The 21232-nt window shown below is 40.2% G+C and overlaps 1 protein-coding gene across 4 annotated transcripts in view; it reads left to right on the top strand.

Annotated features, from left to right (window-relative positions):
• The window catches only part of fam13b (family with sequence similarity 13 member B), a 54863-nt gene that overhangs the window by 22778 nt on the left and 10853 nt on the right, over window positions 1–21232 (top strand). For all 4 annotated transcript variants that reach the window (XM_028009820.1, XM_028009818.1, XM_028009821.1 and 1 more), the window contains exons 6-10: window positions 36–180; window positions 8880–9001; window positions 18191–18235; window positions 19960–20031; window positions 20439–20592. In XM_028009820.1, the coding sequence (XP_027865621.1) occupies window positions 36–180; window positions 8880–9001; window positions 18191–18235; window positions 19960–20031; window positions 20439–20592 (538 nt within the window). The remainder of the gene's footprint in view (window positions 1–35; window positions 181–8879; window positions 9002–18190; window positions 18236–19959; window positions 20032–20438; window positions 20593–21232) is intronic.

Raw genomic sequence — 21232 nt, 5'->3', positions numbered from 1 at the left:
TGACTGAAATGTCTCGTCTCGTCATCTGTTTTCAGTCTGTCCGCTGAGAGGGAGGACATTCAGGACCAGGAGTCGGTTAGCAGAGTGCTGGCCGAGCTGCTGGACAACCAGGAGGGACTGTTCGACTCGGAGGACGATGATGTGTCCACCACCAACGACTACAGCTCCATCAACGAACAGGTTGGCTTCTTCTCACCTCGTAATAATGCTCCAATAAAGTGGAAAATTCAAGACTAAAGTAACTTGCCAAATTAGGAGAATAAAGTCATAACAGTACAAGAATAAAGTGGTGAAGTGCCTGAACAAAGTCCCAACAACATGGAAGAAAATTATAATATTACCAGAAAATAATCATACCAAACAACTTTATTCTTGTATTATGTCGACTTTATTCTCCTAATTCTGTTTTTTTAGCCTGACCCTGATACCCGTTTACTCGTGTCATATTTGAGTGTGTTTGAACAACCACAGAAGAACAATCCTAGCTAAACCACACAACACACACACACACACCCCTGACCTAAAGTCAGCTTAGAGGAATGAATAAACCCGACAGTTGTGTTTTTGATGGAGGAAGACAGTAAACAGGTTCACAGGTTTCCCCATGCAGAATCCCTTCAGGCTGGGATTCAAACCCACAACCTTCCTAATGCGTGCCAACGTTGCTCCTAACTCTGCATTCTTGGGTTTATCAGAAACCAGACGGTTTCATTTTGATTGTTTACAGCACTGATTAACCGGCCCTGGCCCGAGTTCCCCTCATTAATCAGTAACTTGACAGTAAATGCTCAGCCTCAACAGAAATAACTTTCTCCTTGTTTATGAAACACATTTCTCTACCTGGGAACTAAAGGATCTGACCCTTCAGTTACTAATTACCCACTCCGTCCTGAACACACAAACGCACCATCAAACAATCAGGAAGCCGAGCCACCCAAACATCTTCTGAGAATGTAGACGAGCCTCGCCCAGACACACCCACACACAACACACACGCCGACACACAACACACACACCGACACACAACACACACACCGACACACACCCACACACAACACACACGCCGACACACAACACACACACCGACACACAACACACACACCGACACACACACACACACAACACACACGCCGACACACAACACACACACCGACACACACACACACTCACCCACGCCGACACACCCACACACAACACACACGCCGACACACAACACACACACCGACACACACTCACCCACGCCGACACACCCACACACAGCACACACGCCGACACACAACACACACACCGACACACACACACACTCACCCACGCCGACACACACACACCGACACACACACCGCCGCTGCTACTGGTTTCCACTTACTGGATGATCAACAAAGTGCAGTTAACTTTTAACTTTCCTCAGAGCCACTGTTTGATCATTTGTTTTATGATTTAACAACCTAAACAATGATTAGACAGATATTAATACAGAAACTGATACCTAAACAGATACGGTGGAAATATGGTAAGGAACAAAAACAGTTTTTTCTACTTATTGTGGGTAAAGTTTTACCCTTTTTATTGCTTACATTTTCTACTTTAGTTTGTTTTTAATATGTAGTTTGGACATCTGTTTTATCCTAGGAAAAACCGCAATTATCTGTTGTTCATTTTAAATATCCAAAATTAACATCCTCCAGTTTCAGTGTTAGATGTTCATTAGAGTTGAAAGGTTATTGATTTTTGAGAATGTGTTTTTGTCACCATATTACTGGAAAATGGTTTGAAATCAACAATATTATTATTTATCGCAGTAACTTCTGGGATGATTTATTATCTATATTATCTATACGTCAGCCTCTTAGAGTTGACTTTTTCATTACTAAAGTGATTTATTAGAAAATGGATTTGTTGCAAGACGTTAGTCATATTAAGTAGATTTGATAACACAGTGATATATTTCTAACACTTATTGTTGTTACAGTCTCCAGAATCAGACCAGTAAAAATTATTTCTAATATTCACTTGTGGGTCTGGACTCAGCACTTCGGATTCCCCTTAAAGTTTCTGTTACCTACAACAGTTTTTCCTTCCACTGAACTTTCCATCAGTTTATCAGCCTCTTGGCTTTGACTTTTTGTGTCTTGTGTCAGCTGGACAACTTTCCCTTCACCCTACAGAACAAAGCATTAGAGCTCTATATAACAATTGGTTTAGTGATCAATTATTTTGATGACTAATTGATTAATTGCATAAATTCTGCAGATTTTTCACTTGCAGTGCAGGGCTGATCTTTTGAGTATTTTTTGGATAAACTGATTAATAATTGGAAACCAAAGTAGCTTAATAGAAATGTTTGTTTACCAGGTGAAGCTAAAGCTGCCACTTGAGTTCTGAGTAGAACAGATTTACAGGCAAAGAAGAATTTTTCTTAATCCAAAATGCAAAATATATATATATATATTATACAATTTCGGTTTAATTACAGCCAAAACAGAAGTAACTCTTTCTGAGATTTGTTCTCTTCTATTTTGTGTCTTGGAGTTTTATTTGAATAGAAGAGCAGAGCGATCTGTAAGCATACATCTACGCTGATCCACGTGTCTTATGTAAGAGGGCAGAAAAGTGGGAGGTTTGGAGGAGGAAGAGGATGGGGAGAGGAAGCAGTGAGGAAGGCAGGGGGAGAAATGTCCAGAGGAAGAGATGAGGAGCTTGTGATGACATAACCGATCATCTCCCAGCTGCATCGGACGCTAGACTGCGCTGGGGGTTGGAGTCTGCAGGAGCCATGCAGCGAATCGGCTCCCACTCGGTGCACAGAGGGGCTCCGGTTCGCTGATTCTGTCAGGATCTTCTGTCTTAGTGCTTTTTAGCAGTAATGACACAAAAACGTGCGACTCAACATGTTTCAGTAAGCGATAAATTAATTACTCGCATGATGAATTAAAACAAGCTCATTAATTTGATTCTGCATCATTTATCTTTTTTCTCTCGTTCTGCCAAAAACTGGGTGATAAAAGTCTTTGGTCTCAACTCTTTTCTTTTGTTTTGTTTACAGATTCTTCACAATTCATTTTATTTGTTGTTTCTGTAGTATTCTAGATTTATACTGGATTTAAAATGTCTCTCCAGTGTTAAATGTTTGTTAGATTTTAAAGTTGATTGACCTTTGAGAAGGAGTTCTTGCTTTGTTAATCTATTACCATTATATTACTTGAAAAATGATCTCAAAACAACTTTATCGTTTATAACTTTTGGGACAATTGGATTATCAGCTCACTCTCAAATGAAGGCCAAATAAATCCTTTAAAAGAGATTAAAAAACAACACACTGTTTTCTACCTGTAAAAAGAAATGGAGTAAATAACTGAATAAATCTTCAGTTCTCCCCAAGTTTATTACTGTTAACAAATTAACAACATCTAGAAGTGAAAAAACATTCGAACTAATTGAAAAAAAGAAACTTTGCAAAAAAACAAAGTGAAACTGTTACCTTTAATTTTGTTACTTTGAAGTCTAGTTGTTGCTTTTCCTTGCTGTGCCACATTCTGCCAGCAGATGGCGCTGTGAAAGTCAAGTGGTCTTTGTTAATGCTGGTTTGTTTCACACCAGGCATCATGTTCGCTAAAGTCAGGAGTGTTTTTTAGTGGAACAAAATAAAATCTGAACCTCCTAATGGGTAGAAATTACTTCTCCTCTGCCTTTAATTGCATCACTTCATGACAAAACCTGGTGGCGCTAGAGAGCTGCTGATGATTGATGTTTACGTTCCACGATGGAGTAAAATCACAAAACACGTTTGTTTGGTTTAGGATTTCTGTAGGGAAAAAAAATAGTGTCAAAACTGAAATCAGTGAAGTGGAAATATTTGATGAAGGTCGTCCCACCTTAAATGATCTCTGCAGTATCTGCCTGTCAGCTGGCTGAAAGTAACACGCAATGCACTCTTAGAAAAAGCTGCAAGATTTTCTTGTTTTTATTATTTATCAGATATTATCTAAACAGCAAATTAAATTGTTAAATCGTTGTTGTTTTTTAATGTTGTGCTACAGTAAAACTTGTATTTTTATCTTTTCTTTTTCTCCCCATAAATGGAAAAATTCTCCCACTGCTGAAAATGTTGGATATTTATTACAACAGCAGAATATTAAACTTTATTGGTGTTTTCCAGTTGAGTGAAATCAGTCATGAAAAAATGCCTGGGAGCGAATCGGTTCGGTTTGGATCGGTTTGGATGGCGCCGGCGGTGCCAGTCAGCCGTTATTGTTCTCTGTTCTTGGCCCACAATCGGTTCAATAGCCAAGTTAATGATGTCAGCGCTGCCAAACGAGGGCCAAGATCCCGACCTTTTGTTCCACCGCACTCTCCGGCTCGTCTTTTTCCCACTCAGGCAGACGCAACACGAACACGGCGCTTCTTGTGTGTAAAACCCAGAGCCTGGTATTTATGCTCTACAAACCCACACACACAACACCGGCTTCGGCGTCTGTTTTTAAACGGATTTGTGAGTCAATGTCGTTAAGATTTCCCAGAGTCTTAAGCGAGGGGGGATAATATTTTCATCCACATGAACGAACTTGCAAGGTCAACCTGGCGGGGGATTTAGCTGCTCCTATCCTCTAATGTTGTTACGTCAGCTCAGAGGCTTTCTAATGACTTACTCAGCACAGCTGCCATGGCGCTCATAAGTCAGTTTAGGCTAACTGCGTTAGCCACGGAGCTCTTACACAACCGGGCTTCATTGTTCATTATGTCAGCCGCTGGAGAGCGGTGCAGAAAAACAAGGACATGTTTCTGTTTAAAGACGCATTCAGTGTTTTTTTCCATGTCACTGAGCAGAACGGCAGTAATCCAAGGTTTATTCTGCCTGTTCTGGAATAATGTTATCGCTGTAACGTAGCTCCGCCCCTCATCCATTAACCTTACTGACACTGAAGTGACTCATGCTTAAATTTAATTACATAACAGAGGATTAAACAGTTTTTGGGTGTTTCAGTAAAGTGAAAAGAACAAGTGGAGCATAAACTTTGAGCAGCTGCAGCCGGAAATATTCTTTATATAACACAAAACATTCTTCTTTTGTTTACTGCTGCTGCTGTTTATTCTCTCATCTAATTGGTTATTTGTTTGGTAGATTAAAATAATAGTCTGTAATACTTGTTTTATATGCTCTAATTGGTGAATAAAAATATTTTATTAATATTGGACGAAATAACTGAGTCTGATTCATGTGGAAAAATTAAGTTGATACAAATCTGAATAAAACTCAATTAAGTGTTTAATAATTATAACAGTAATATTGGATAAGATAAGTCTGATTTACCTTGAAAAAATCAGCTTAGAATAAAACAGAAATGTAAAAATAATAACATTGGATAAAATAGCTGAGTGCAATTCATCTGGACAAAATTAAATTCATGCAAAACACAAAGAACTATAGAAAAATGGGCAGAGATCAGTTAAATTTGTGTCTGTACTTTGACTAGACTATTGTTTGATCAAAATAGTCCCATAATATCCCTGGATAGACTTAGACTAGACTTAGACTTAGACTTGTACTTTATTGATCCCTTGGGAAGACTCCCTCAGGAAATTGAAGTTACCAGCAGCTCCCAGGCAAAAAACAAAGATAACACACAGTAAGCAAAAATGCAAAAGAATACAAAAATACAAATTAAATACTAAATTAAATACACACTAAATGTGAGTAACCAAAACCTTAAAATATGCAAGAAACAGGGAATAGGAATAAAGAATATAAGAATATAAATAAATATAAATACAACACAAAATATAAGAATTTGGCGGATAGATTGACCAATGATAACGTATTGCACTATGTGGTTTGACCTGATAAGTATGGAGAAAAATACAAGGGGTCACTACTCCTTCCACCCTCTGTCCTGTGCCCCCCCCCCCCCAATGAGGAATTGTACAGTCTGAAGGCATGGGGGACAAAAGATCCCAGTTTCAGTTTTCTTACAGGCTTGTCCTGGATTTAGCTCCATCATCCCACAGCATGATGCTGCCACCACCATAAAAATGTTGACCCACATATTTTCTTTCTGCTTAATTTTCTACTTTTCTGTCACAAAAAATCCCAATAAAATACTCTGAGTGTGAAGATGTTGGAGGTGTGAATGCTTTTGCTTGAAATCTGAACAAAAATGCACAACATCTTGAATTTTATCATTTTAATGTTTTTTTCAACATCAACTAAATCTCAGATGTTGATTCTGTGTCTGGTTGAATAAAACCCTCTAACTCCACTTTAAAAACTTTCAATGAAAGTTGATCCAGATCAACCAAGCAGCTTTTGAGTAAATGTTTAGTGAAATAAGACGGAGCCTGTCCAAACAGCGGATGTCTTTATTCGGCGTCTCTCACGCGCTCGTTCTCAGTTTTATGACTCATCCTCCCTGATCCGCTCATGTGACGATGCAAGAATTCCCCGACAGCCAATCAGAAGCTTCTAAAGCGGTCGTTTACATAGCGACGCGACAGTGACAGCAGCAGATGGAGGTGTTGCTGTGAAGAGAGAAATGGAGGAGAGGACAGACACACTGATGTGGCCAGTTTAACCTTTAACCCCGTCTTTCTTCCCTGTTTGGATCAAACCAACTCAGAAGCTTGTATTAGAAACGCAGAGCGACGGTGACTCGGCAAAGTCGATGTAAAAACAGTTCAAACAGAAGATGAGTCGTCGTTTCTGGGTCCTCAGATCTCTGGTAGCTTCATTACCAGATTTTCCTGTCAACTCAAAGTCCTGCCGTCAACGCCGTCTCCGTTTCTCCAACTGGAGGTGAAGATCATCATCACAGCCTTGCACTGGTTGGCACCGCTAGCTAGCAAGTTAGCTATACGAACTCTAAAGCACTAATCATAAACTATAGTTCTACTAGCTCTAAATCGCTTTACCAACATAATATTCTGCAGAAGCTAATGTTAAAGCAATTTACCAACATGAAATTTAGCAGAAACTAGCAAAGTGCTATTTCAATATATTTAATGGAAGCTAACGTTAAAGCTCCATACCTACATAGCACTGAAAACAGTCAGTCATTCACCCATTCATGCACAAGCTCATGATGGTGGCAAGCTACTGAGTAGTAGCCACAGCTGCCCTGACAATAAAGGGCTATACCAACATTATAATTAGCATAAGCTAACAATAAAGCGCTATACCAACATGGTATTTAGCATAAGCTAACAATAAAGTGCTATACCAACACTATAATTAGCATAAGCTAACAATAAAGCACTATACCAACATGATATTTAGCATAAGCTAACAATAAAGCACTGTACCAACATGATATTTAGCATAAGCTAACAATAAATGCTATACCAACACTATAATTAGCATAAGCTAACAATAAAGCACTATACCAACGTGATATTTAGCATAAGCTAACAATAAAGCACTGTACCAACATGATATTTAGCATAAGCTAACAATAAATGCTATACCAACATGGTATTTAGCATAAGCTAACAATAAAGCGCTGTACCAACATGATATTTAGCATAAGCTAACAATAAAATGCCATACCAACATGGTATTTAGCATAAGCTAACAATAAAGCGCTGTACCAACATGGTATTTAGCATAAACTAACAATAAAGTGCTATACCAACATTATATTTAGCATATGCTAACAATAAGATGCCATACCAACTGGTATTTAGCATAAGCTAACAATAAGATGCCATACCAACTGGTATTTAGCATAAGCTAACAATAACGTGCTACACCAACATGGTATTTAGCAGAAGCTAACAATAAAGTGCTATACCAACATGGTATTTAGCATAAGCTAACAATAAAGCGCTACACTAACATGGTATTTAGCATAAGCTAACAATAAAGCGCTGTACCAACATGGTATTTAGCATAAGCTAACAATAAAGCGCTACACCAACATGGTATTTAGCATAAGCTAACAATAAAGCGCTGTACCAACATGGTATTTAGCATAAGCTAACAATAAAGCGCTACACCAACATGGTATTTAGCATAAGCTAACTATAAGATGCTAAACCAACATGGTATTTAGCATAAGCTAATAATAAGTTGCTATACCAACATGATATTTACTGAAAGCTAAGATGCTACGCCAAGATATTTAGCAGAAGCTAGCATTAGCTCCCACCATGTTGACACCCACCCGTTTGACAGGAGAGAACATGAGGAGGCCTTCAAAACAATTCATGTGATTTTACATGTCTGTTTATTTAACTACCTTAGCTGCTTGTTCATGTAAAGGTCGTAGGAAGGTTAGTAGGTTGTTTATTAACCAGATTGTCATGTTTTTCACAGAACCCAAAGTAAAATAATAATTGTTTCTCATGTCTTGTGGTTAAATAAGGTGATATTATTTAAGCCCAGTTTGCTGTGTTATGGAGGAGCAGGTCTTTTAAAATGACTTTCAGAACATTGCTAAGTCAACTTGAAAACGATATCTGACAGAACCCGGCTGTCACCGCCTCAGACCAACACTTTCCTGACTCCCTATCACCTGTCCTCTTGAAATTAATCCTTAATTTAGTTTGTCTCTGTCGCGTTGCTGCACTGTCACATGACACCAAACTATATTTAAATGACTGGTAGAACAAACAGACATGTTGTCTTACAGAAGTATCAACGCTTCTATTTAAAACATCTGCTTTCGTTTTTGCAAAACAAATGTTGCAATTAAAAGAAGTGTTAGCATTTTCAGATAGAGTTCTTTTTCTTCCTTTTTTGCTACCAAATGTTTTTTATTTCACACCATTTCTTTACAGCTGCACCACAAAATGAATCTCATTGTCTTTGCATTTATGTTGTCTTACAGTGAAATCCTTTCCTTTGGTTGGATTTGGTCTTGAATCTTTTCTCTCGTTTCTCTCCTCAGATCACAGAGTTGTTGGATGATGAGAAGTGCGAAGCAGAATGTGAAGAACTGCCGCAGGACGGGGAGGAAGGACCCGCCGCCTCCGACTCACACAGCCACACCGACGACGACCGCAGAGCCAGGTGAGACTGAATCTAACAAAGAGCCGAGCATCAAACCCTGAGGGACGCCACAGATGAGTGAAGCGTTAGAACAGAGCGCTTCATCCTGTAAAAGCTTTTTTTGCTCTGTTATGATTTGAACTACAAATCGCAGCTTTAAGCAACAAACAAACCATACAAACTTGACCTTCATCTCTATAAAATAATAATTTAATTCCTAACTTTTAATTCCACAGTTATGGTAAAAAGAAAAGGTGACCTCAGATCAATTTCCAGGTTTTTAAAGCTTAAACAACGTATTCCTTACCAAGTTCTAAAATTCTTTAAATCTAAGATCACATAAAAATAGATGTTTTATGTAAAAAGACAAATACACCCCACAAACCCTTTATTTGTATAAAAAGCTGCTCTTTTTCTTATTTTGATTGGCTGTTATTAATTTCATATTCTAAATTTGAGATTTTCACCATTAACTAAAAATGAGTTAATATTAACCTTTTGTATGTTGTTTAATATCAAATCTTTTATTTTGAGGTACTTGTTTATTTCCTTAAGCTCTTTAAGTTCTGAGGAAATATTTAATTTCTGTCTCCATGCCAACGCAGAAAAGCTAATAAATATTTCCATTTAAACCCAGAGGTGTAAATATTTGGTTATGAGTCAATTTTAGAATCTTTATGAGAAGTTGTAGCGCTCATATTTGGCCTGTAGGTGGCGATGATATTGGCATTAACAACACTTTGTTTAATCTTATTTAAATCTTAAATTTAAAATCATCTATTTACTTTTTTAAGCTTTTTTCACCAAAATCACAGTTTTCTTTTAGATGAGAGGTGGAAAAGCAGCAGAAAGTGTCGATTCATCAGACACTGACTTGTCTGATGAATCGAACAGATGTCTGAATTCCCCGTCAGAGGAAGTCTGCAGCAGTTCAGATGTTATGTCAGCCGGCAGGTTGTCTAACGACACCGGAGGACTAACTTTCACCAGGCCGTAAAAAATGAGCTGCAGGTGGATGGAAATAAAAGTGACCCGCTGAAGTTCTCAATACTGACACTGCAGTTGAGCTGAAGGCGGTCCAGCACAGTTAGGCCCTATTTTATAAATACCCCAGAAAATTTCAGATTTAGCAAGAAGTTTCTGATAGGAAATGAGGCGAGCGTCTCTCTACTAGGGTTTCCAAAATAACCCGTCTCAAAATAATCAATACTATAAAAAATAAAATAATTCTGACACTTATTTGTGTCAGAAATCAATAGAAGTAGATTTATTTTAATAAAGCTGCCTTCCATTCCCAGGTGTAATACAGACATTTCAACTTCTGAGTCGGAAAAACCAACTGGGCATTTAGCCGCTGTGTAGCCTGACCCGATCAAAACAAAAAGCTTTAAACTCTGCTTACATGGAGAGAAACCCCCATTAGCCTGCTGTTAGCATGGTCAGGAAGTACTTTCCCTCTGACGCAGACAGACAGGAGATGCTGAGGGATGCTGCATGATAGCTGTGCTAACGCTACAAGCGAAAGCTACAACTCTGAGGTTTAAATCAACTTAAAAAGCTTAGAAACTCCTGAATCTGCAGAGGTGAAGCACAATGCTTCCTGGATGACATAAGCTAACGCTAACAGTTTAAATATTAGCTTCATGGACACAAAGAGCTTATTGACGGTCTGAAAATCGCTCCGCTCCTTTCTGTTACGCTACAAAATGTTAATCAGTTGGCTACTAAATAATGAAGCAGCAAAACAAACCAGAGCATCGTACCTGCTGCTGCAGGTGATCAGTAGAGAAAACATTCTGACAATTACTGTAAGGCAACAGTTGTACGTCTGAATACATCCGCATGGACCAGATCCATTAGTTAGCTAATGCTACAAGCATTAGCTAAACCCAAAATGCATGTCTGCTTTGAAACACAATTTATTTCAGTGCAGAATGATAACTTGTAATAAATAATTGCAGAACAGTCAATAACCCTTCTGTAAAGGATTCAATTAACACTCAAGACTTTTGATTTATTTATGTATTTAAAATAAATAATGACTTAATTCTCACCTGCTTAGTGTTTTTTCTCTAATGATCTGGTATCAAGTATTTTTGTTTTAGTATCTGAATTGGCTTGAAATGTTGGTGTGATGACAGAAAGTGCAATAAGTTTAATATTTTAAAGTCTTTGAGATCGTTGAGTCTTGGAGTGGCTGACCTTCATCTCAGATGAAGTCGTCCTCCAGTGACTCAACATGTTGTTTGTTGACTGTTTGACGGACAGCAGCGGCTGCCCTCTTCATCGCCTGCAGTAACAGCCTCTGACAGCTAACACACGCGTTAGCGCCTGAAGGCCTTCGCTCCTTTTACATCTATATATAAGCGCTGGTATTTCTTCCCTGGTGACCAGCCTGGAAGCGTCGCTGTCTGTGGAAAGTATTGTTGAGGAAGAATCCCAAGAACAGGAGAAACAAAACTCCCAGTGAGGAAGAGGAGCGGATGAAGCTAGCCATCAGTTTATTGATTTGCAGGGTGAGTGGAGGAGGCGCCAGTAAACCGTCTCACCAGGCAGATATTACCCATCATGCAGCTCGTAAAGTCTCTTGATCTGAGATAATCTGCACCTTATTTTTATGTGGGTGTTTGTTTATTGGTCCGTACTGGACTGGACTAAACGGGAACAAACACAGGCTGGCGTCCCAGGCATGTTCAGGATTCACCTGTTTCTGCCTCCCGTTCACACATCCTCATTCTTCCTGTCAAAGCAGCAACAGTTGGGTCTCTAAACAAGATGGAGCTAAGAAAAGATTCGCTTTTTGTAGCTTATGAATTATGGTCGTTTATAGTTTATAGAAACTATAAAACAGATTGATGGGGAATCTTTTCAATTCAAAGCCATTACTCATGATGATTTCTGCTTCAGTCTCTCGGTGTTTGAACGATCCTCCTGATCTGTCCCAGTCTGAACGACAGATGGAGACGTTAAAGAGTCTTCTCCGCTCCCTCCCTGCATCCTCCATGTTTTTATGAAGTGGTCCCAGAGAGAGCGCCACCTGTCTGCAGACAGCGTCCTCCAGCGTTGACGTTTCCATCCATGTTATTTGGTGGAGAATTGTGAAAAATGCAGATAAACTTTATGTGGCCTGTGGATACAGAAAGTTGATAGTGGAGGCAGAGGAAGCGGCGCATCGTAACTTTCCTTAACCTTCAGGCTTTGAGAAAACAGCCAGATCCTGAAATCACCTCAGAGAAACGACCTCAGCTCAAAATCACAACATTTAAACGTTTTACTGGAGACTGAATGAAGTTCAGATTCTTCTTCTGGGTTTATTAAACTGCAGCTTACATTCTGTGGCTGTGATTATTTTAGTACTAAATTTAATTACTGTCATGTTTTGATAACTTTGGTGAGTTGATTTTCCTAAATAAGCTTCATGATTCCCACGCAGAAACTCACATTTATCTGCTTTGTTTTTCTTCTTACCTTTTGTTTAGATGTAAGTAAAAAAGATTAAATGGCTCCATAAATGCTGGATTTGTACAAGTACAAGCTTTAACATATTTAAAATCACTTTGTGTTCCTATTGTGAATTATTTTATTGTACATTTCTCCTGATATTAATGACACAGTGTCTCTTGGTGGCCACAGAGGAGATGTTACTATAAAAACTATAACTATTGATTTTTTACTAATTTCTCTTCCTGCTGTGTTTTTGTGATTATTTCTGCCTGGATTTACTGATTTTTCTTTTTTTTTTTTTTTTTTTGCAATTTAGAAAAAAAAATGCTTTTAAAGCTGCAAATTGTATTATTTGCTTTCGCCATGATATGGTTTTATAGAAAGGTTGAAATTGCTGCACATAACCTTAACAGAATTATAACATAACTAATATTTAAGGTTCAAATAATATTTTTAAGTAACTTGTTGAAATAGATGCAAATAAAATAATATTGTGAGAAGTTTTTAAAGCGCAAAAGAGGAATTTAAGTCAACATTAACTGTATAAGCAGTACCAGAGCATAGATTTTGAGCTGCACACAACATGCTGAATATTCCCATTTACATGTTGAATTAGTCTGTTTTTAATAGATTTTTGTATCTTTTAGTTTTTTTGATGAGTCATATAATTAAACTAAGACTCAGGTCTGAACACAAATCGCTCTAAAAATAAAACCCCGTAGCTTTAAGCTGGAGAAGAGTCATATTTACTGAACAAAGTGTTTTTTAAATGATTGTTTCTGTTTGTATCTTCCTTCCTCTCTTTGTCTCGGTGATCTCTTGTTGTGCGTCTGTCTCTGTCTGCTCTGTATTTTATTAAATCTCTTAATGCATTTGATGATCAGTCGCCGGTTAGAGGATGAAGGCGGTTTGGTTCTGGTTTAGTGTGTATTTTAAAGCGGCTCTACTCCGCCCAGCGGACCCTGCAGGAACCGCTGACTTTCTATTCATCACCGACAGGAAGCCCCTCCCCCTCTGCTTCATCCCTCCTCCCTATTGGCTGCTGGCCCCAGCCTCCGCCGTCCCATTGGCCCTCCTCAGGCTGTTGCATGGTTACATCAGGAGCTCCGGCTGTTTACTGCAGCACTTTTCAGAGAGCAGACTGAGACGACCTCTCTCTCTCACACACACACACACACACACACTCGGGCCACATTATGCACCCAGGTGATTCTGTGGACCTGCTGGTTCTGACTCTGGCGCCGCAAAACGCTCGGCTTGGATAACCCGGCAGAAGAAACCAGAAGTCGGGTTGGATCGGATCGGGTTCGACTCCAGAAGAATAAAAGCAGACGATGTTTTTCTAAGCCGGTCAGCAAAAAAAACAAAGAAACTTCGAGAAACGAGCCGAGTCTTGACATTGACACACCTACAGGGTGGACCTGGTTCTGGCATAAAAGGGCAGATCAGCCTGAGAGGAAACCCGGCTGGAAACATGAGGATGGCCTGTGACGTCCTGCTGCAGAGGTAAACAGCAGCTTTACGTAACTCCTCTGGGTTGGATGGACGGATGGATGGATGGATGGATGGATGGATGGGCTCACAGAAAGTCGGTTTGTTGATTCATCCGGATAAAAAGGAATTTGAAGCAGAACCACAGGAAGTGAGCCGGTTGTGGTCGTTGCTCCAGTGAGGCTCTTCTTCTCTCAGCAGCTCCATGTTATGTAAAACCGCCTTAGATGCATCATTTATTATTTAACATTTTCATGTCAGACAAACTGTGAATAAATCTCTAATCAGCTCCAGAATCTGCTGAAATTAGAAGCTAAATCATCACCAGACAGTGAGGCAGAGAGTTTCTTACATTCTTGGTTTGGATTGTGTTTATATAATTTCCTCCTTTCAAATGTTTAGATGAATTTTTTCTTGTTTCTGGGAACAGACTTCAAGGTTTGTAGCTGTTTATGGAAACATTAAGTTCTGCTGACGATAACAGTGCAAGTAAGTTTGAGTTTTTGTCAACTGCAGGAGTTCAGGAGAGAAAAAGAAAGACATTTAGTTAAATGCGGTTTGAAGGAGGTTGGGATGAGCAGATGGGATAACCAAGCCGCGTTTTAGGCTAAATCTGCCCCAGGAGCTGCTGGGTAAACGTCGGCATCACGTTTGTTGGGTTGAACGGAGAGCGAGCCGAGCGAGCTGTGAAAATGAGCCGGTGTGTTTCCTGGGCTGCAGCCTGGCCGTGTGTTTGGTGAAGTGCTGCAGTCTGGTCCCGTCCAGCCAGATCTCAGCAGGCAGATGTTGTGCTGACAGCAGCACTTCTGCAAATTAAACTTCCTGCTACCGCACGCACACACACACACACACGCTCTCTCTCTCTCTCTCATTCACGCTGCTCCCTCTGTCCATCCATTGAAACAGTAACTCTCCTCTTTTCTAAATGTTTCTGAAGGAACTACAATCATCTGCAGATGTTTCCCGTTTCAGTAATTTGTGTTTTTATTGGTGTTTTTCTGACTAACCTGCTTTAGGTGCAGCTGCTGCTGCTAGACGGGTCCTGAATGTTGTTTCCTTTTAATCTACTTTAGTTTGGTTAGTTGTGTTTGGACCAAACATGGTGGAGGTTTGTGGTTCTGATCCATTTATTGGGCAGGAGGAACCTAAAGATCCCTGATCAGAGCCGATCGAGGGAAAACAGGCTGATTTATTGTTAAATTGATCATTTGATCGATCGGTGCTCCCTCATCATTCATACTGTCTCCAGACAGATGAAATCAACCAGAGGCGTCCAAACGTTTTGCCTTGATGGAAAATGTAACATTTTACTGATAACATACAAAAACTGGTTTTGGTGCCTTTTTAAATTTTATCTGCTTAATAATAAACTAAATAACTTAAATGTTATTAAAATTAACAAAATAGTCATATTTTTGTGGAAAACTGACATTTTTGTAAGATTTAAGGAAAAGTAGGATTGTGGTTCTCAGAAACATCGTTAATAAATGGGAATCTATTTTTTTACCACGTATTTTTTTAAAGACGTTACTATTCTGTAAAAAATATTTAGAGAATATTTCCCTGAAAGATGGAAGCGTCCAGGCCAGGTTTGAACTCAGAGGACCGCCCAGAATGCTTCAGAGGGCCCCCGTTGGCCCCGGGGCCACACTTTGGACCCCCGATATAAACATAATCCGTATCCTGATGAGTAATCTGGTGAAACCTCCTGAATCTGTTCAGATGAAACTTAAAGGAAGCTGTTGATGGTGAAAATGGCTAAAATGGAGAAAGTTTACTCATTAGAAAGGACCTTGAAGGAAAAACTGACCCAGTAACTCTGATAAAAGCAGATTAGCTTCCTGTTGGGTTCCTTCAAAGCGTTGAGGTGTGATTCTTTAAGATGTCACAGGATCTTATCTCTAATCCGACTGCTTGGCGTTCGTCTGAAGAGCGGCTGCATGTTTGCTAAAGCACGGTTGTTAGTTTTAGGTCAGCTTAAAGTCGGGTGGACATGCAGTCTGCTAGCTGAGCCGCTAGCCGTGAATGTGCCCTGAAGGGGCATTTACCACCGAATGAGCTTAAGGATGTGGCAACACCTGGATGCAGGTTTGACCAACCAGTTGGACAGAAACTGGCTCAAAGGCAGCCACAGAGCGATCCAGGCTAAAGCTTAAACCAAACTGAAAGCTGCTGCAAAACCAAGTTCACTGAGAAAGAAGCTTGGAAAAGTCAAACTTAAGGTTTTTCTACCAATCCCGACAGGAACCTCAGAGACCGTAACAGGAAGGAGTCTGTGGAGGATTGTTGCTGAACTTATTAAAGAAACCCAATGAAGTCAGAGTACATGGAGTAAGTCAGGTTTCTGCAGCTGTTACAGCAGCTGGCGGTGAATAGTTCTGGGTTCATGTAACGTACCGGATGTCCAGCAGGTTCATGTGGCGACTGATAAAAAACCGCTTCATTCTCCACCACCTTCAGGTTTCTGCTGCATCCAGTCATGAAACGTGCAGCTTTCCTTTTCCTGCAGGAGCAAAACATTCAGATCAAAATGAATCTCCTGCTGGGAAAAACTCTACAGCAGTTTGGCTGAAGTTGAGTTTTACAATGAACCGGGTTTTTATCTGTTTCCCAAACACAAGCCTAAAGAAAAGTTTGAAACAGTTATAGAAACAAACAGTGATAGTATCTGTGTTTTAAGAGAGGACTGGCAACGCAGAGTGAGTCAGACTTCCTGTGGCGCAGCGTTAATTTCTCCCAGAGTTCAGGACCGATCCTGAGAAAGTCTCCTTTGAGTTTCCTCTTTGTGTTGGTGATTTAAGTTCTGCAAAAGGTCGTCTCTTCATGATTCCACTTTAATCTTTCCAGCAGTTTCTGTGTGATCTGATCTGCCCTTCAGCGTCCTGTAGAAAGGTCTCTGGTGTCCGAGAACATGGAGTCCGTGTTGCGTAAGAACGCAGCGGCGGCGGCGGCGTTTGGTGGGAGCGGCAGGAACAGCCGCCTTGTTCAGGCTCCCAGGGACACGATGGTGTAAGATTAGATCCTATCTCAGAACGGGCCGCGGCATTTATGCAACATCCTGAAGGGCCTTCAAAGATCTATTGTTGGAGGCGGAGTCCCTCAGGGCACGTCTCAGTCAGATGTTATCGGCCCGTCGCAGGGACAGCTGGTTCTGTCTGAAGAACGGGTCAGCGCTGTGACCAGCAGGAAGAGAGACGCACACAGTGGATGCTCGGTCTAGTCAAAGTTCTGACAGACAGAACTGAATTACTCAATTACATTTTCATCAGTAACTTTTTGGAAAAAGCAAAAAAACTTTTACTACGCTGTACTTTTTACTTTTACCTGAGTAATTTTACTATGAAGTTTTTCTACTCTTGAGTAAAATTTCTGGATTTTCTTCCCACTGAATGAAAACGAAGCAGAAATTTTATCAAGTTTCGGAAGTTTTTACTTAAAAAGTTTCTTTTACCAGATTCTGTTATTTATTATTACTTATATAAATTATTCGTCCTTAAAATACCAAAATTTCCACTTTATATTTTTGTCCGTCTGATGATGTAATTTTTAAATATTGGATGATTGGTAATTCAGTACTTGAGTAACTTTTTACCAAATACTTTTCATTCTTTAGTAAAATTATGTTGAAGTAGTTTTGCTTTTACTTTAGCAACATTTTTGAGATTTATATGAAAAACAGTCGAGAAGAATAAACATAAAAGTTATTATCGTTCTCCACTTTTTTGTTTTTCTCTTTTGTGGCTCCAGTGTCCCTTATATGTAAATATGCTGACAGGAAAGGGGAAGGAGAGGGGGGAAGACATGCGGTAAATATCGCCGGGTCCGGGAATCGAACCCGCGCCGGCCGCGTCGAGGACTCAAGGCCTCCAAACGTGGGTTTGAGGAGGCTGCTGGCTGCTGGCCTTGTGTCCTCTACGCCACCACAGCACGCCCCACGTTCTCCACGTTTTAATAATTCAAATTATTGATCTTTCTGCTGCCCTTGAAGTGTGTGATTGTGTCTTACAGCTTCTCACACACACACACACACACACTCTCTCTCTCTCTCTCTCTCTCCTGTATCAGATCCAGCAGAAGTCCAGTCTAAATAACTCAGAACGGCGGCGCCGTCTTATTTCTGTTGCCTTCACTCGGTCCAAGTCGGATCCGTTTCTGACCCGATTCTCATCAGATTTATTAGCGATAGTTTCTGTTTGGACTCGTTGGGTCCACGGCTGCTGCAGATTCTCCAGAGGAACGTCCTGTCCTAACTTCTCTGTCCTTCCTCCTCTGCAGCTCCCACCTCTCCCCCATGTCCATCCTGCCTGCTGACTCTGCTGAGTAAGTCCGCTCTCCACACTCACACTGTTCTCTGCAACCTGACGTTCTCACCTCCAAAGCTCTGACCAGGTCACAATATTGGTCCTCTGAGTGATGAATGAAAGTGTCTCCAGAGATGAAGGCAGGCGGCAGGATGTGAAGGAGGAGATGAGGAGGCTGCTGGCTGCTGGCTTTGTGTTTTCTTTCCAAAGCTCAACTAAAGCGTTTTGCACAGCTTGTTAGTTTTTAGCCTCAGGTTGGTGGCAGGCAGATTCTTCACTGCATGGGATTATGGAAAACATTTTCTGTGACGAAACAAGCTCATATTATGGGATATTATTTTAATAATCCAAACTTAGAGAAATTAAACGCACATTAGTATTAATAATAATAATAACAGAGTTATTAGAAGAGCTTTCTGTGTCCAATAATATTGGGTTAAGTGTTACAGAGAAGTGGAGCCATCAACAAGCCTCTGGTATTTTTCTGGTTGGATATTTGGCCCCACAGCATGATGCTGCAACCAACGTGCCTGATAGTTGCACTGCAAAAACACAAAACCTTACAGCATATCTTTGTCTAGTTTCTAGTGCAAATATCTTAATAAACCTGAAACACAACAAAACTAACTTACAAGTAACTTTTCAGCAGATATTGCAGTTTGTTTAAGTCAATAATTACTTGTTCCATTAGCAGATTTTCTCACTTATAACAAGACATTTTTCCTACATTATAAGTAAATTAATCTGCCGGTGGAACTAGTACTGGTGTTTTATTTCAAGTGTACTATAATATTTACAGTAGAAACTAGACAAAGACACTTGGTAAGATTTTGTGTTTTTGCAGAGTTACAAGTAACTTTTCATCAAGAAATAGGAACTTGTTTTAAGTCAATAATTTCTTAATATTGATTAATAATTACTAATTCTACTGGCAGATTGTTTCAGTTATAACATGGAAAAATATATATATTTTTTTAATTTCCCCTTTGGGATCAACAAAGTATATTTGAATTTGTTTAAAGTGAAATAGAACTGGGTTGCTAGGTAACGGGCTGGGCTTGGCGGGAGTTGCTAGGTAACAGGGGTTGCTAGGTAACGGTGCAGTGCCAGTTGAATGTGAAATAAGTGAAATAATCTGCCAGTCAAACTTGTACTTCTTGGTCAACATTGAGGGATTATTGACTGAAAACAAAAACTCCCACATCCTGATAAAACTTTACCTGTAAATCAACTTTGTCTTATTTCTAGTGTAATAAACTAAACAGAAACACTTGGTAAGGTTTGGTGTTTTCCAGTGAACTCCAGCAGTTTCAGGTTGATTTAGCCGTTAGCCCGGATCGTTTGAGACGTCTGGCTCAGGGTGTTAAAGCTTTGTTGGCTCTGGTGGCCTTTATTTGAAAGTACAGGAAACGGGGTAATGAGAGGGGGGGAAGACATCGCCGGGCCGGGAATCGAACCTGCGACCACCGCCACCAGGACTAAGGCCTCAATACGTGGGTCGTGCTTTTGCCGCTACGCCACCACAGCGCCCTCAGTTTGGCGTAGTTAAAGTAAACTCACACGAAGCCTCTCGACCTGCAGTCCTGTTTAAATTGTCTTATCAGAGAAAACGAGAGAAACTTCAGATAAAACTACAACTCTGCTTCCATTTGTCAAATATAATTCAACATTCATACAGTGAACAAAATTAAAGTTTAAATCACTGAAAAACTTGCTAATAAAAGTGATTTTTGTGTTTTTCAGGATAATTCAGAGAACCATCAGGGCTGCAGTGGAGCAGCATTTCTTTGAGCTGAAAACCAACATCAGCAAGAGGTACGAGGCAAGCACTCCATTATTTTAGTAATTGATTATTAAATCGATTATTCTGTTTAAAAAATGCCACGTTCTGCAGATTTTTTATTTAAGCACCTTGATTGTTACGATATTAGAAAACGATATCATACGATATCGTAATATCATACAATATTATAAAAACATTAAAAGATAAACAGAAGGAAGCTCATGGAAACACCAGGCCTCGTCTGGAGAAAATCTCTAGGATCAGATGAGACAGAATTTGGCATAAAATGATTTAAAAAAGAGAAGCTAGACTGTGAACACTGTGAAGCACGGTGATGGCAGCATCATGCTGTTAAACGATGATTAAAGTTTTATTCATTTATTTGTTTATAACTAACTTTTGCTTCCAGTTTAACATTTTTTATTGTTTTTATTCCCAGGATGAGTCCCTCCGAGCCTGAAGAGCAGGGTTGCCATGACGACGAGGAGGAAGAGGAAGAACAGCAAACTGACGCCGAGGACAGTCCCTGCGACGCAGAGAGGGAGACCCCGCTCGAACAGAGCGAGCAGCAGCTGAGCGAGAGCGACACAGAGGTCAGCATCGTTTTCAGTTTGACGCCAAAAACAGAAAATCTCCTCTGGACTCAAACTGGAATTACAGGAAACACACACACACACACACACTCACACACACACACACACACACTCACACACACTCACACACACACACACACACACTCACACACACACACACACACACACTCACACACACTCACACACACACACACACACACACACACACTCACACTCACACACACACACACACACACACCCACACACACATTCACACACACACTCACACACCCACACTCACACACACACACTCACACACACACTCACACACACACACACTCACACACACACACACACTCACACACCCACACTCACACACACCCACACACACACTCACACACACACACTCACACACACACACACACACACACACTCACACACCCACACTCACCCACTCACACACACACTCACACACACACACACACACACACACTCACACACACACTCACACACCCACACTCACACACTCACACACACACTCACACACACACACACACTCACACACACACACACACACACTCACACACCCACACTCACACACACACACTAACACACAGAAAACCACAGCGTTATTCCAGCCGTCAGACATCCAGACTTCGCC

Source organism: Xiphophorus couchianus, chromosome 23 (genome assembly GCF_001444195.1).
Source record: "Xiphophorus couchianus chromosome 23, X_couchianus-1.0, whole genome shotgun sequence".
Classification (NCBI taxonomy): domain Eukaryota; kingdom Metazoa; phylum Chordata; class Actinopteri; order Cyprinodontiformes; family Poeciliidae; genus Xiphophorus; species Xiphophorus couchianus.
This window is presented reverse-complemented; position numbering and strand designations above follow the sequence as displayed.